At 41.1% G+C, this 13,759-nt stretch overlaps 3 protein-coding genes across 6 annotated transcripts; 2 read left to right on the top strand and 1 right to left on the bottom strand.

Annotated features, from left to right (window-relative positions):
* Positions 1-3,146: 3,146 nt before the first annotated feature.
* On the top strand, positions 3,147-5,835 carry LOC133473309 (gastrula zinc finger protein XlCGF7.1-like). 3 transcript variants are annotated; one of them, XM_061764946.1, is made up of 3 exons: positions 3,148-3,560; positions 4,528-4,815; positions 5,675-5,835. In XM_061764946.1, the coding sequence occupies exons 1-3, from the start codon at positions 3,431-3,433 to the stop codon at positions 5,785-5,787; spliced, it is 531 nt and encodes a 176-aa protein (XP_061620930.1). In that variant the 5' UTR covers positions 3,148-3,430; the 3' UTR covers positions 5,788-5,835. The 3 variants fall into 3 exon arrangements, with proteins under 3 accessions (XP_061620929.1, XP_061620930.1, XP_061620928.1); XM_061764945.1 differs by having other exon boundaries at positions 3,147-3,506; positions 4,528-5,835; XM_061764944.1 differs by having other exon boundaries at positions 3,149-3,560; positions 4,528-5,835.
* Positions 5,836-6,443: 608 nt separating this feature from the next.
* On the bottom strand, positions 6,444-10,295 carry LOC133473295 (oocyte zinc finger protein XlCOF6.1-like). Of its 2 annotated transcripts, none has more exons than XM_061764912.1 (3): positions 10,069-10,295; positions 9,755-9,952; positions 6,444-8,590 (listed from the first exon to the last, which is right to left on the bottom strand). In XM_061764912.1, the coding sequence occupies exons 2-3, from the start codon at positions 9,855-9,857 to the stop codon at positions 7,404-7,406; spliced, it is 1,290 nt and encodes a 429-aa protein (XP_061620896.1). In that variant the 5' UTR covers positions 9,858-9,952; positions 10,069-10,295; the 3' UTR covers positions 6,444-7,403. The 2 variants fall into 2 exon arrangements, with proteins under 2 accessions (XP_061620896.1, XP_061620897.1); XM_061764913.1 differs by having other exon boundaries at positions 9,755-9,863.
* A 69-nt stretch (positions 10,296-10,364) lies between these two features.
* LOC133473296 (oocyte zinc finger protein XlCOF6.1-like) lies at positions 10,365-12,848 on the top strand. The gene is made up of 2 exons (XM_061764914.1): positions 10,365-10,816; positions 11,633-12,848. The coding sequence occupies exons 1-2, from the start codon at positions 10,690-10,692 to the stop codon at positions 12,790-12,792; spliced, it is 1,287 nt and encodes a 428-aa protein (XP_061620898.1). The 5' UTR covers positions 10,365-10,689; the 3' UTR covers positions 12,793-12,848.
* Positions 12,849-13,759: the final 911 nt, after the last annotated feature.

Below are 13,759 nucleotides of genomic sequence, written 5' to 3'. Positions count from 1 at the left end.
GGAAACAAATGGTGTGCCTACAGCGGCCTGATGGGACGCTGACTTCAGATTCTGCAGAAATGAGAAGGCTAGCGGTGTCTTTCTACTCCAACCTGTTTGAGGCAGAAAGGTGCGATGGAAAGGCTACAGAGACACTACTTCAGGGTGTCCCTCAGCTGGGATCTGATGTACAAGATGTCCTGGGTTCTGACATTACTCTGAAGGAATTGACGACTGTGGTGACCCAGTTGACCTCTGGTAAGGCCCCAGGTTTGGATGGAATACCAACAGATTTCTATAAACACTTCTGGATTATAATTAGGATTGACTTGTTCGAGGTTTTCAAGGACTCCTTTGGGAGAGGGACTCTTCCAGCTTCCTGTCGGCGTGCGGTGATCTCTCTTCTGCCAAAAAAGGGGGATTTAACTTTGCTCAAGAATTGGAGACCTGTTGCCTTACTATGTACGGACTATAAAATTTTATCCAAAGTTTTGGCAAATAGACTAAAAGTTTATATGGACATTGTAATTGGTGAATACCAGTCGTACTGCATCCCTGGCAGATCTTTGTTGGACAATTTATTTTTAATGAGAGATATTTTTGATGTGTGCAAGGCATACGGTGTTGATGTAGGCATTATTTCTATTGATCAGGAAAAAGCATTTGATTGGGTGGATCTTTCTTTCTTATTTTCCACATTGCGCGCATTTGGAGTTGGGGAGCATTTTGTATCATGGGTGAGACTCCTGTATGAGAGTGCATGTTGTGTAGTTAAGGTTGGGGGAGGACTGAGCAGACCAGTCGTGGTCGGGAGAGGGATTAGACAAGGCTGTCCTATTTCGGGACTATTGTATAGTTTTGCTATCGAGCCTCTCCTATTGAGACTTAGGAAAACTTTGAAAGGTCTATGTCTGCCAGAGATGACTTATAGCCTTCCCATAGTCGTGTCAGCCTATGCTGATGACATTACTGTAATGGTCCAGGGACATGGGGACATAGAGGCACTGAGAGAAAGTCTAACGCTGTATGAAAAGGCTTCCTCAACTAAGGTAAATTGGGAAAAGAGTGAGGCATGCTGGGTTGGTAATCCAACACAGGCGACTGCGTATGGTCTCCCTGGTGGCCTTACATGGGGAAATAGTGGATTGAGAATTCTGGGGATTTATTTGGGTGACGACAAGATGGTTGCTAAAAATTGGGAGGGAGTGCTGGGAAAAGTGCAAGCTAAATTGTCTAGATGGAAATGGTTGCTACCTCAGCTGTCCTACAGGGGAAGAACTCTGATTGTAAACAATCTCATCGCCTCTCTTTTGTGGCACAGACTTCAGGTGTTAGCACCCCCACCAGGACTGATTAAACAGCTACAGAAGATGCTGGTGGACTTTTTCTGGTCTGGTCATCACTGGATGAGAGCGTTAGTCCTGTATCTCCCTGTGACGGAAGGGGGGCAGGGCCTTAAAGACATTGCCTCCAGGATGGCTGGTTTTCGTTTACAGACGGCACAGAGGCTGTTGTACAAAGACTCAATCTGCTGGTCAGCCGTCGCTCGTCTGCTGCTCCGTAGGGCCGGACGGCTAGGTTATGACAAACATCTGTTTCTGCTGTCCTCTAGCTCCGGTTTGGATGGACTGTCACCTTTTTACAGCTCTGTCCTTGATGCTTGGCAGACTTTGGACTTTACTCGAGCCTCTGCAGAGCCTGGATTGTGGTTGTTTGAAGAGCCACTATTCAATAACAGTTTTCTACCTTTGAGTGCCTTTTTGTCTGAAACAATGAGAAGCGCTTTCAGGGAGGCAGGGATTGTGAAGATGGGACACCTAATGAGGACATCCCCAGAGACACTGGCTGAGAAGACTGGTGTCCACTCCAACCGGGTTCTACAGGGTCTGGTGAAGGAGGTGTGGCAGTCGCTGTCAGAAAAACACCAGGACTTTATACGGAACAGTGTTTTAGCTCACCAGTGGACTGAGGGGGCTGAGTACGTTTTTCCTCCTCTTGGCGTGATTCCTGCTGGTGGGGAATGGAGGGAGCAATGTGGAATCGTACTGTCCCTAAAAACTCCAAATCTTGGGAACTTCAGCTCTTGTAGTGGAAAGCGGCTGTATGAGAGTTGTGTAAAGGTGCTGAACAATGGATCGCTCACTGGAGTCAGAGAGTCGAGGTGGACAGAGGTGTTTGGTTCGGAATTTTCCCCAAAAGGAAGCTGGTGGGTCCTGTATAAACCTCCTGTTGAAAAACGGATGGGTGGCATCCAATGGAGGATTGTACATGGAATAATAGCTACGAACAGATACAGAGCTCACTTTGACCCTAGCACTGGGGAAGGTTGTCCATTTTGTTTACACCCAGAGACATTGGACCACTTAGTGCTTCTATGTCCCCGGTTGGCTGTTTTCTTTAAAATGTTGAAGGGGTGGGTGGAGGGATTGGGAGAGGTTTTCTCTTTCCATCTTTTTATTTTTGGACCAACTTATTCCAGAAAAAGAAAGAAAACTGTGGTGTTAATGAATTTTATGTTTGCAAGTGCTAAATTGGCTATATGGAAAAGTAGGAAAAAGAAGATTGTTGGAGCTAATTGGACTGATCCGCTTTACTGTTTGAGAGGGTTGGTGGCAGCCCGTTTAAGGGTGGAGCACACCTTTTATACGGTTACCAATAATCTGCATGATTTTGTGGATCGGTGGGCTATTGGGAATGTTTTGTGTTCAGTAGATGACTATGGATCACTGGTGTTGAATTTTTAATTTTTTTTAAATTTATTTTGTGTAAATTTTCATTTGTTTTGTTTTAATTATGTTTCTGGTGATATCATTTTCATGTTTTTAAAGTAAATGCATATTGGGATCTTTTTTTGTCAATAGGTGTGCTAAATAAAGTTTCTTGAAAAAGTCAAAAAAAAGTCTTCTTCTTCTTCTTCGTTCTTCTTCTTCTTCTTCTTCGGACGGTCTTTCGCAGCCAATGTGCGTGACCCTGTGTTGAAATAGACAAGGAGTTATGGAATCATATCTTTTATAATCGCATATATTATACATGTAATTTGAAATGCATTTAAAAATAATACAAATCAAATTGTAGACGTTCCAGCCCAGTAGGTGGAGGTAATGCTCTTTAAACTCGGGAGGTGATAGTGCGCGTCAAAATAGCATATAATTTGTCCAAGTGGCTCTGCCGTACTTTTCCCTACTTCCGTGTACGTGTTCGCGTTACCACGCGCTGAATAATTGTTCCCGAATTACTACTTAACGTACTAAAACCTCTCGACACATCACGTCCGATTGCTACTTTACTGGAGTAAAACTTCATTAATTACATTTGTTTCCCCGGATAAATTCTTCTCGGCGTACGTTGAAGCTTCTCGAGCTCATCGAGCTTCGTTTCTTTTGCTGGCTGCTAACAAAAGACGCATTTGTTATCAAGTGTGAGTGTAAAGTGTTGTGATTATCGCGTAGAAATGTGTGCAACAAGCGTGAAAGAAGAAGAGTACGAGGAGGAACTTTGTGGAACAAAAGAGGAGAACGACACACAAGGTCAAGTACCGGAGACGCTTTTCAAGAAGCCCCAATATGTGTTACACAGTGCAGGTTTGTTCACCAATTGCTCTGTGTTTAGTAGCTACCTTCCATTTCTAACCAAATTAGTGTGCTTATTTATTAAAGGGATCCTCATTCGGGAAGTCATCCAATTTACTCGTTGACATCAGTGTTCCCTGTTAAATTGAATCCAAATGCCATTCATCCATTCCAGCCCCCCGACCCCCCCCCCAAAAAAAACACAATAGCGCTGCATTATAAAATATAATTGTAAAAACATAACAAAAGAGAGTGACAACAAATACAACGGTTTTATAAAGTGTAATTAAGCTAAAAGACACACGCACACACATTTGTGTGTTGGTGTACCTTCAATGGCAAGTGAGGGACTTCATGCTCCTTGCCATTGTTTTCATTTTGGATTTGTGTGTTTGTCCTGTTAAAGAAACGACTACAAGTGCCTTGCTGACTGTAGTTGTCTGTTTTTTTTCTCCCTACTTTACTCGAGAGACAGGCTATCTGAAGCCCGCTTGTAATTCAAATTTTTGCTCGCAACGCGAAGAAAAAACATTGACCTAGCGACTCCAAAAACCTTTGTTTGGGACTTTTAAATCAAGGTACCACTCTTCATTATTTTTAATTAGAATCACTGGCATATTTTTACATAAATAATTATATTTACACCAGATAATCTGCACTGTGTGGATTTGACGATCAATCATTTATGTGGATCCCTGAGAAATGACTCAAGGTTGATGTCTGTAATTTTCATTTTTCCTTGTGGTACAGTGAATAACAAATCAATTATTTGTAATCATGGAAATGGCTGATTTTGTACTTCCAATTTCTGGACGACTCAAACACCTTTGAAAGGAACATAAATGTAATTCCCGAACCCCATTAGTAGACATGTTCTTGATAAACATTTATAAACTATACTGCACCACATCAGAGTCACAACATCAGACTTGACTTTTCCAAACCATGTGTGTTTTGTCTACACAATTGTCTCCTGCAGACATCAGTGAGGAAGATTGTTATACTGACCATCAGGACCTGGAGCGTGCCCACCTTAAAGAGGAAGAGGAGCCGGCGACGCCTTACATTAAAGAGGAAGAGGAGGAGGCTGATATCACTGAGTTTCCATTGACTGTCATTGTGAAGAGTGAAGACGAAGATGATGAAGAAGGTGATGGAGGATCCCAAGCAGACAGCCACTTAGCTCCACTGTACGATAATGACGACATAACATCACACTCCCCTGACACTGACGAGAATGATGACGATGACGATGAACACTCTAAAGGTGATGTGATAGGTCACAGTGACAACAAACGCGTCAGATGTTCTCAGTGTGACAATACTTTTTTCAACAAGTCATCACTGAAAAGACACATGAGAACACACACTGGAGAGAAGCCTTTTGCCTGCTCAGTCTGCGGTCTTAGAGTAACTCAAAAAAGTATTTTAACCACTCACATGAGAACACACACTGGAGAAAAACCTTTTGCCTGCTCCGTTTGTGGCAAAAGATTCTATGTCAAGGGACAATTAAGAACACACACTAGAATACACACTGGGGAGAAACCGTTTGCCTGTTTGGTGTGTGGTAAAACATTCTCTTTGAAGACAAGTATAATAACGCACACAAGAACGCACACTGGAGAGAAACCTTTTGTCTGCTCAGTCTGCAATTTTAGTTTCAGTGCTTATTCAGGATTGTTTAAACACATGAAAACACATAGTGGGGAGAAGGAATTCCCCTGCTCAGTTTGTGGTAAAAGATTCGCTCGAAGCTGCAGTCTGACAACTCACTCAAGAATACACACTGGTGAGAAACCATTTCATTGCAGTGTGTGTGAGAAAAAATTCTCTCGTAAGGATCAAGTTAAGAGACACAAGTGTGTTGGCGTGAAGACCAGCAGTCATTAACAAAACAAGATGTGAAAGTATAAACGTGATCCTGAATATAAGTCATCAAACTGTGATTGTGATCAGCATCTATAATTGTCGGAGCCGGAATGCAGTCAAGCAAAATTTTTGGTGTTTTCTTTGGATAAGCCATTTGAGGTCTGTGGTGATGGTTGTGTTATTGCATCTTGCATACATTCATCATGGGCATGAATATCATATGAATGTTGGTCTTTTCGTGCATCCAATCGCAGGACCAGATCTTGATCTACTGGGCTCAACAAAGAAGACATCCTCAACAGATTCACAAAGTGGCTGCAATGTCATGAGTGTTGTTTGCATGTTTTTGTGTATATGCAACAGGTGACGCTGCCTTGTAACGTCTTCTGTCATTTGTAATAAAATCTGTAATTCATCATTGCAAAGCAGTACATTTCTAAACAAAAAAAGTAAATAGATAATGTTGTGCTGCTGTATAAAACTGGGATAGATACCACTTACCAAATTACAGTGAAAAAAATTGTAAATAACAGATGAGCGAAATTTCTACACAATCATAAATTACTATCTGATACTAAATATGGATACACACTAAACAGTTTGACATCACTGCTGTCTTATCTTTTTTTAACCAACACAAATGCTTATCCGGAAGAAAAGTGACGCTTCAGAGGTTTTTGGGAGGATTGATGTTGATCTTTTAAGCGTTTATGTATTCCTCATTTTCATTGATTCAAACTTCTTTCTCCATTTTAGTCTGTAAGGCTGAGCTAATGAACAGAAAATAAACATTACAAAAGTATAATGTCGATTGGCTGGCTAACAATAGAAAGTTTACATAGTTTTTCAAATGAACACTGTCAGGGAATAGACTGCAGATGTTCCACTTGTGCCTTGACTTACAAGTGCCCCCCCCTCCCCATATTACAAGTCCTTTTCCAAGTTACAAGCTGTTGCTTGGTTTTGCTCTGTATTGTAGGCCAACATTTTTGTTACAAGCGAGCTTCAGATAGACTGCCAGTCAAGTAGGAAAAAAAAAAAAGAATAAATAAAGAAGGAACAGTTAAGGTACTGCAATGCTCTCCCCTGTAGGCAAGAAGAGCCACAGTCGAAGTTGCACTTTCAGCCATTTATTGAAAGGGACAGTCAAAAACACAACAACAGGGACTGGTTTCATCAAAAGACATATTTTGACAGACTGACATAGAAACAAACAAAATAAAAACAAATGATGGAATATACAACTCCCCATTAACCTCTCAATGTTTGCTTTCATGTTTTTAATAGAGAAAATAGCACTGTATTGTCTAAAAATAATAATATGAACAAGCATGTAAAGATGTAAACTGGGTTTCCAATGTTTAATTACTATACATACTATAGTATTCATGTGGTGGATGTGTGCCTTTAGTGAGTGACTACAGGAGCTGAAGTCAAGTTCGGCTACGTGTGAGCGACGCTACAGAGACTCTCAATAGGGTTGAGGTCAGGAGATTTTTTCCCCTCGCTGTATACAAGTAACAGCCACAGCCTTCAGATCAAGATCTAGTCCTGTGATTGGACACTAAAAGACCAGTGTTACTAAGACATCCATGTCCATGATGGGTGTGAATGTGAACTTCTGACTACACTTGTAACAACCCAAGTATCATGTAATGTTGTGACAAAGATAGACACTGAAACCTTCTCTTTCTGGGCTAGGATAAAATACTGCACCACGTAGAGGAGTATTTTGGGATATGAGATGGATGGATGGATGGATGCTAGCTAGATAGAAAGTGAGATAGATAGATAGATGTGGGTAATGATCACAATGCTTAAATATTATTAGATCCTCAATACTATTGATGTTTGACTACTTTTTTTTTTAAATTCAGGATCCCATATACGCTTTTACAGCTAGCTTACCACAAGCGATCAACATTTACTGTATGTGGGCGAGAAAGTCATAGTTACAAGTTTACAGTTTAAAGTCCTGGAGCTTCACTGACCACTGCTCTTTTCACCAGCACACTTGTGCTTCTTAAGCTGATCCTTACGTGAGAATCTTTTATCACACACACTGCAACTGAATGGTTTCTCACCAGTGTGTGTTCTTGTGTGTTTAACCAACTTTGAACGTTCACTGAAACTTGAGGTGCATAATGAGCAAGCAAAAGGTTTCTCTCCAGTGTGTGTTCTTTTGTGCACTGTTAAATATCGCTTCTCAGAGAATCTTTTATCACAAACTGAGCAGGCAAAAGGTCTTTCTCCAGTGTGTATTCTCATGTGATTTGTTAAACTAAACTTTTGAGTTAATCTAACACCGCACACTGAGCAGGAAAAAGGTTTGTCTCCTGTGTGTGTTCTTGTGTGACTTATTAAACTTTCCTTTAAAGAGAACATTTTACCACAAACTAAACAAGCAAAAGGTTTCTCTCCAGTATGTGTTCTTGAGTGTCTTGTCAAATTGCGACTTCGAACAAATCTTTTACCACACATTGAGCAGGAAAAGGGTTTCTCCCCAGTGTGTGTTCTCATGTGTAGAACCAATCCTGAACGGTCACTGAAAGCAAAGGTGCAGACTGAGCAGGCAAAAGGTTTCTCTCCAGTGTGTGTTCTTGCATGCCTTATTAAACTTGCCTTTCGAGAGTATCTTTGCCCACACACTGAACAGGTAAAAGGTTTCTCTCCACTGTGAGTTCTTGCGTGTGTGTTCAAATGTTCCCTGCGAGCAAATCTTTTACCACAATCTGAGCAGCTGAAAGTTTTCTCCCCTGTGTGGGTAATCATGTGATTTTTCAAAACATACTTGGAGACAAAAGTTTTGTCACAGTGAGAACATTTCCAGCGTTTGTTGACACTGTGACATGTCATATCACCATTAGAATGTTCATCATGAGTGTCTGAAGCATGTGACATTATGTCTTCACAATCTGATAGTGGAGCTAAGAGGTTGTCCGCTTGGGATCCTCCACAGTGGTCTCCATCACTTTCTTCATCATCATCTTCACTCTTCACAATGACAGTCAAAGGAAACTTGGTGATATCAGCCTCCTCCTCTTCCTCTTTAATGTAAGGCTCTGACTTCTCTTCCTCTTCAATGTAAGGTGGCTCTGGCTCCTCTTCCTCCTTAATATGAGGGGGGCCTGGCTCCTGCTGCTCAGGGTGAAGATATTCTTCACTGACGTCTGCAGGACACAAGATGACAAACACAGAAGGTTTGGCAAAGTCAGGTTTATTGTGACTCTGATGTTTTGTATTACAGCAATCCCCCGCTATTCGACCAATTCTTGCTGCAAACATCAAATGCAGACTTTTTTTTTTCATTCTGATTGAAACCATTGCGATTAAAGCTCTCAGGTCAACTGTTTTCTGTGTGACATGATCTATTCCGATTGCATGTGCCATTACATTTAACCAGAGCAGCTGTTTTACAGACGTGCAACATGCACAGATGTTTATTTATCAAGATGAAGGTCAGTTGTCTACTTCACACAGTAGTTGCGATTGTTTTTGCACTTTTATTAAAGTAAAAGCTTGATAATAATGCGCTTCTACTGGAAGCTGGCATTTCCCAGCAGTTCTGTACTTTTTTGACAATTCGGTCTGTTCTGGTTTCGCTGAAACCCAATGAAATTCCATTGGTTTCGGCGGGTTTATTCTGAGGTGTTTATATGGAGTATTTTTATAAGGGTTTGTCTTCCAACCCAATGCTAATCGGAATATTAGGTGCCATGTAAACCAGGCTATTGAACCTTCCGCATGAACACATACCCCATGCCCATGCCGAGATGGTTTGCATATTGAAAATAATACGGAAATGAACTAGCTTTCGTTCGCAACCGAGGTTCCAATGTTATATCTTCCATGTTTGGCTTTTATTTGGAGCAAAATTTTAAAATGCATGACTGCAACTGATGCTTCACTTTCCTCACAACCACGGCAACAATTTTGTTCCGTCTTACTGAATCAAGTCTGCACATGCGCAGTGAGAAGACGGACTAGTCCATTGCATAAGAAGAGGGACCAGTCGCGTTTATCTGCGGTTTTATGTGCTCAACAGCTAAATATGTAATAACAAGTATTACAAACCTCCTCGAGCCAGTTAGTGAGCGCAAAGTCCAATATCCCCAAAAGAGCTTGGCTGCTCGCTGCCGCACTTCGCGCCTCGCCATGTTTTTGAACCGGAAATGATGTGGAAATCGTGGATACAAAACGAAAATAGATATAAAGGAAAGACCAGAGAACTGCAATTTAAAAGAACGTCACTGTTTATTTTGTTACGCTTCTTTTTTGATGAAGTACAGTAGGCGAGGCTCTGCGAGACGAATGATAAGAAGAAGTGAACAAACCTGCTCTGTGTTGGGGGTCCTTGAAAACAGCATCTAGTAGATGATCCTCATCTGCTCCACAAATTTCCTCCCCGTACTCTTCTTTCAGACGTTTGGCACACATTCTCACCTGATGATAACAACACTTGACTCTCACGACTGATCTCTGTTTAGCGATGCGTTGAGAAGAAACGCCTCTCTTCGTTAGCGGCTAGCAAGCTAAGACAAACGAAGATAGCATGAGAAGCTTCACGAGCGTGCACCCAGACCAGTTTATCCGGACACAGAGACTTAAGTAATAATGTTTTAATTAGGTAAAGTAGTGATGGACGTACTGATTCGAAAAGGCTTCAGTATGTTCAGCAGCTGTAATTCAGGAAGAATTATCTAGTGACGCTCGTACACAGAAATCGATCTAAAACCAAAGTTGTACGGCAACACCACTTGGACAAACTTCGTGGAAAAAAGTCAAGAACGAAAACCATCGAGAAGTTGGATCGCGCGAGAGTATGAAACGTCATTTGGAGAATACAACACAAAACGCGTCTCCAAAGACACGCGGACAACGACAAGAAGTTACGGAGCCAAGTCGTTAGCCGGTTACGTGACGTCACTCTCCCATAACCAATCACGCTTGAATACGCGCTCAGATTACTTCCTGGGTTTCTCGCCGTACTCTCTGAAACCTTGGCAGCTTCGTTGCATTACTGCACTTTCACGAATTCTTTCAGTAAACCAGGAGGAAAACCACGACACAGGACGTCCCGTCACTACTTTACTAGACTAAGGCATCATTTATTGGTTCCCTGCGTCCGGATAAACTTGCTGCACGTTGAAGCTTCTCAAACTAGCTTAGCTTAGCTTGTTAGCCACTTACAAAGAGACGCGTTTGTCATCAACACATCGAGAAGTGGAGATCTGGCGTGAGTGTCAAGTGTTGTGAATATCGTGTGAAAATGTGCACAAGAAGTGTGAAAGAAGAATACGAGGAGGAAGTTTCTGGAACAAAAGTGGAGAACGAGCGACAACGTCATCTGCTGGACGCTGTTTTCAAGAAGCCTCATCAGGAAACATACAGAGCAGGTTTGTTCTCTTCTTACTCTCACTTTATTAATTACTACTTTCTATTTTTTTGGGCTATGTAGTTCACTAAAATAAATAATGATTAGGGATTAAGCTATGAGTAATGTTGGGACTCATTTACTAATTCTTCCCTCTAATCATATTGTGATTTTTTTGTTTGGTGGAGTACTCATAAATTGTACTGTACTTCTCTCATTCATCAAACGACATATAGGTGCAGTTTCTGTCTATTTCTGTTCATTTTAGATTTTGACAGCCAAATTAGGTATGACGAAACTAGCAACTCGTCAAATGATCACAAAGGGACAAAATTTAGCAATGAATTAATGCATGCACAGTGCGCAGTGGACTTCAGAAGTTCCAATCATCAATATGTTTTACACCTTCTATTTATAGCATACACATAGATTAAAATAATATGTGCAACATTGTCATTAATTAGTGAACATTCGTGCATGGTTCAATAGCGCTACGCATACAAGAATAAATATATATTTTTATTCGTTTTTGTATTTATTTACATCACAGCTTTGATGGAGTTTTTTTTCTTACATGCAATAGAAATGGGAGATCTGTACTATGTCACGTGGCTCTGATGTGTCCCCTCATGATTATGTGGACCCCTGAAAATCCCAGTTGATGTCTCTGGGATTTTCTTTTTGCTCAGATCAATTACTTGTCATCTTGACAATTGCTGATCGTTGTACTTACAATCGCAGTTCTGTAAACTGCGCAACATCAGAGTCACCACATGAGAGTTGACGGCGCAAAGTTTGACTTTTTCAAGCCTTGTGTTTGCTTTCTCGTGTCCTGCAGACGTCAGCGACGAATGTATTCGTCTTGAGATGCAGGAGCCAGAGCCTCTTCAAATTAAAGAGGAAGAGGAGGAGGTTGATGTCGCCGAGTTTCCATTGACTGTCATTGTGAAGAGTGAAGATGATGATGATGACGATGATGATGAAGACGATGATGATGATGAAGGTGATGAAGACCATTGTGGAGGATCACAAGCAGACGGACTCTTAGCGCCGCTATCAGACAGTGACAACACATCGTCACACTCTCCTGACACGGGTGATGATGAGGAACACTCTAAAAGTGATAAGAAATGTCACGCTGACAACCAACAAGTCAAATGTTTGCAGTGTGGGAAAACATTTAGTTCAAAGTGGAATTTGAAGGTTCACTTTAGAAGTCACAAAGGAGAGAAACCTTTCACCTGTTCAGATTGTGGTAAAAGATTTGCGAATAAGGGAAATTTGAACGCACACACAAGAATACACAGTGGGGAAAAACCTTTTTCCTGCTCAGTTTGTGGTCTTAGAGTAACACAGAAGAGTGGTTTAACAACTCACATGAGAATACACACTGGGGAAAAACCTTTTGCATGCTCAGTATGTGGTAAAAGCTTCTCTATAAAGGGACATTTGAAAAGACACACGAGAACACACACTGGAGAAAAGCCCTTTGCCTGCTTAGTTTGTGGTAAAAGATTCTCTATAAAGGGACATTTAAGAACGCACACAAGTATACACACTGGTGAAAAGCCTTTTGCCTGCTCAATCTGCACCTTTAGTTTCAGTGAACGTTCAAAATTGGTTAAACACATGAGAACACACTCTGGAGAGAAACCTTTTCCATGCTTAGTTTGTGGTAAGAGATTCTCTGCAAAGACAAGTTTAGTAAGGCACACGAGAACGCACGCTACAGAAAACCATGTTGCCTGCTCGGTCTGCAATTTAACTTTCAGTGATCGTTCCGGATTGACTGAACACAAGAGAACACACACTGGAGAGAAGCATTTTTCCTGCTCAGTATGTGGTAAAAGATTCACTCAAAGAGTACACTTGACATCGCATGCAAGAATACACACTGGTGAGAAACCATTCAGTTGCAGTGTGTGTGAGAAAAGATTCACTCGCAAGGATCAGGTTAAGAGACACAAGTGTGCTGGTGAGAAGAGCAGCAGTCAATGACGCTAATGAAACAAGCTAAGTGTATATCTGATCCTGAATAAAAGTCTTCAAACAGTGACAGTGTTGCATATCGTCATTGTAGGAGCCTAAATGGCATTGCGCTTAATTTGAACTTAATTTTCCTTGGTTAAGTCATTTGTTTTCTTTGCTTAAAGAGGAGCTAAACTAGGGGTGTGTAAAAATATTGATTAATGGATGCATCGCAATAATCGTATTCATTACCGATTCAGCAAATCCTTTTAATTGATTGACCAAAACAAGCAGCAGCAGCAAGCAATAAGTCAGCACCTTCAACTTTTAAATTAGCTATTTAGGGTCAATTTGGATTCCGGGACACAGGAAATCAGAATCACAATCATCTTCACTTGCCAAGTATGTCCAAAAAACACACAAGGAATTTGTCTCCGGTAGTTGGAGCCGCTCTAGTATGACAACAGACAATTGACAGAGAACACTTTGGAGACATAAAGACATTGACAAAAAAAAAAAAAAAAAACAGTCACTGAGCAATAAAGGGTTGCTAGTTATCTGGTAATGCCAGTACAAATTATTATTTTATTTTTTTCCTCTAGCATTTAGAGCAGTTTGAATGACTAATATAGTAATAGTCCGGTGCAATGACCATTGTGCCGAGACTTCAAGGAGTGTATGCAGTTTAAAGTGACGAATAGCGTGATAATCTGGGACAATGTTGATTGTGCAAATGTTGCAGATACTCCTCAGTCAGTGTGCAAGTGGAGCAGATGCTACTCTGGCATGAGTGGCCAGTATTGGTCAACAACAGATATGCAAATAGTGCAGCGTGGCGAGACAACTACAGTAAGTGCACGAGTAATGTATAATTGGCCCCACAGAAATGTGACAACAAACTCAGACAAAAAAAAATTGGCAGCATGTTGCAATGGAATTGTAGGTTAGCTGTTTATGAAGTTGATTGCAAGAGGGAAGAAGCTGTCTGCTATTTCCA

This window comes from Phyllopteryx taeniolatus, unplaced genomic scaffold (assembly GCF_024500385.1).
Source record: "Phyllopteryx taeniolatus isolate TA_2022b unplaced genomic scaffold, UOR_Ptae_1.2 contig_24, whole genome shotgun sequence".
Taxonomy (NCBI): domain Eukaryota; kingdom Metazoa; phylum Chordata; class Actinopteri; order Syngnathiformes; family Syngnathidae; genus Phyllopteryx; species Phyllopteryx taeniolatus.
This window is presented reverse-complemented; position numbering and strand designations above follow the sequence as displayed.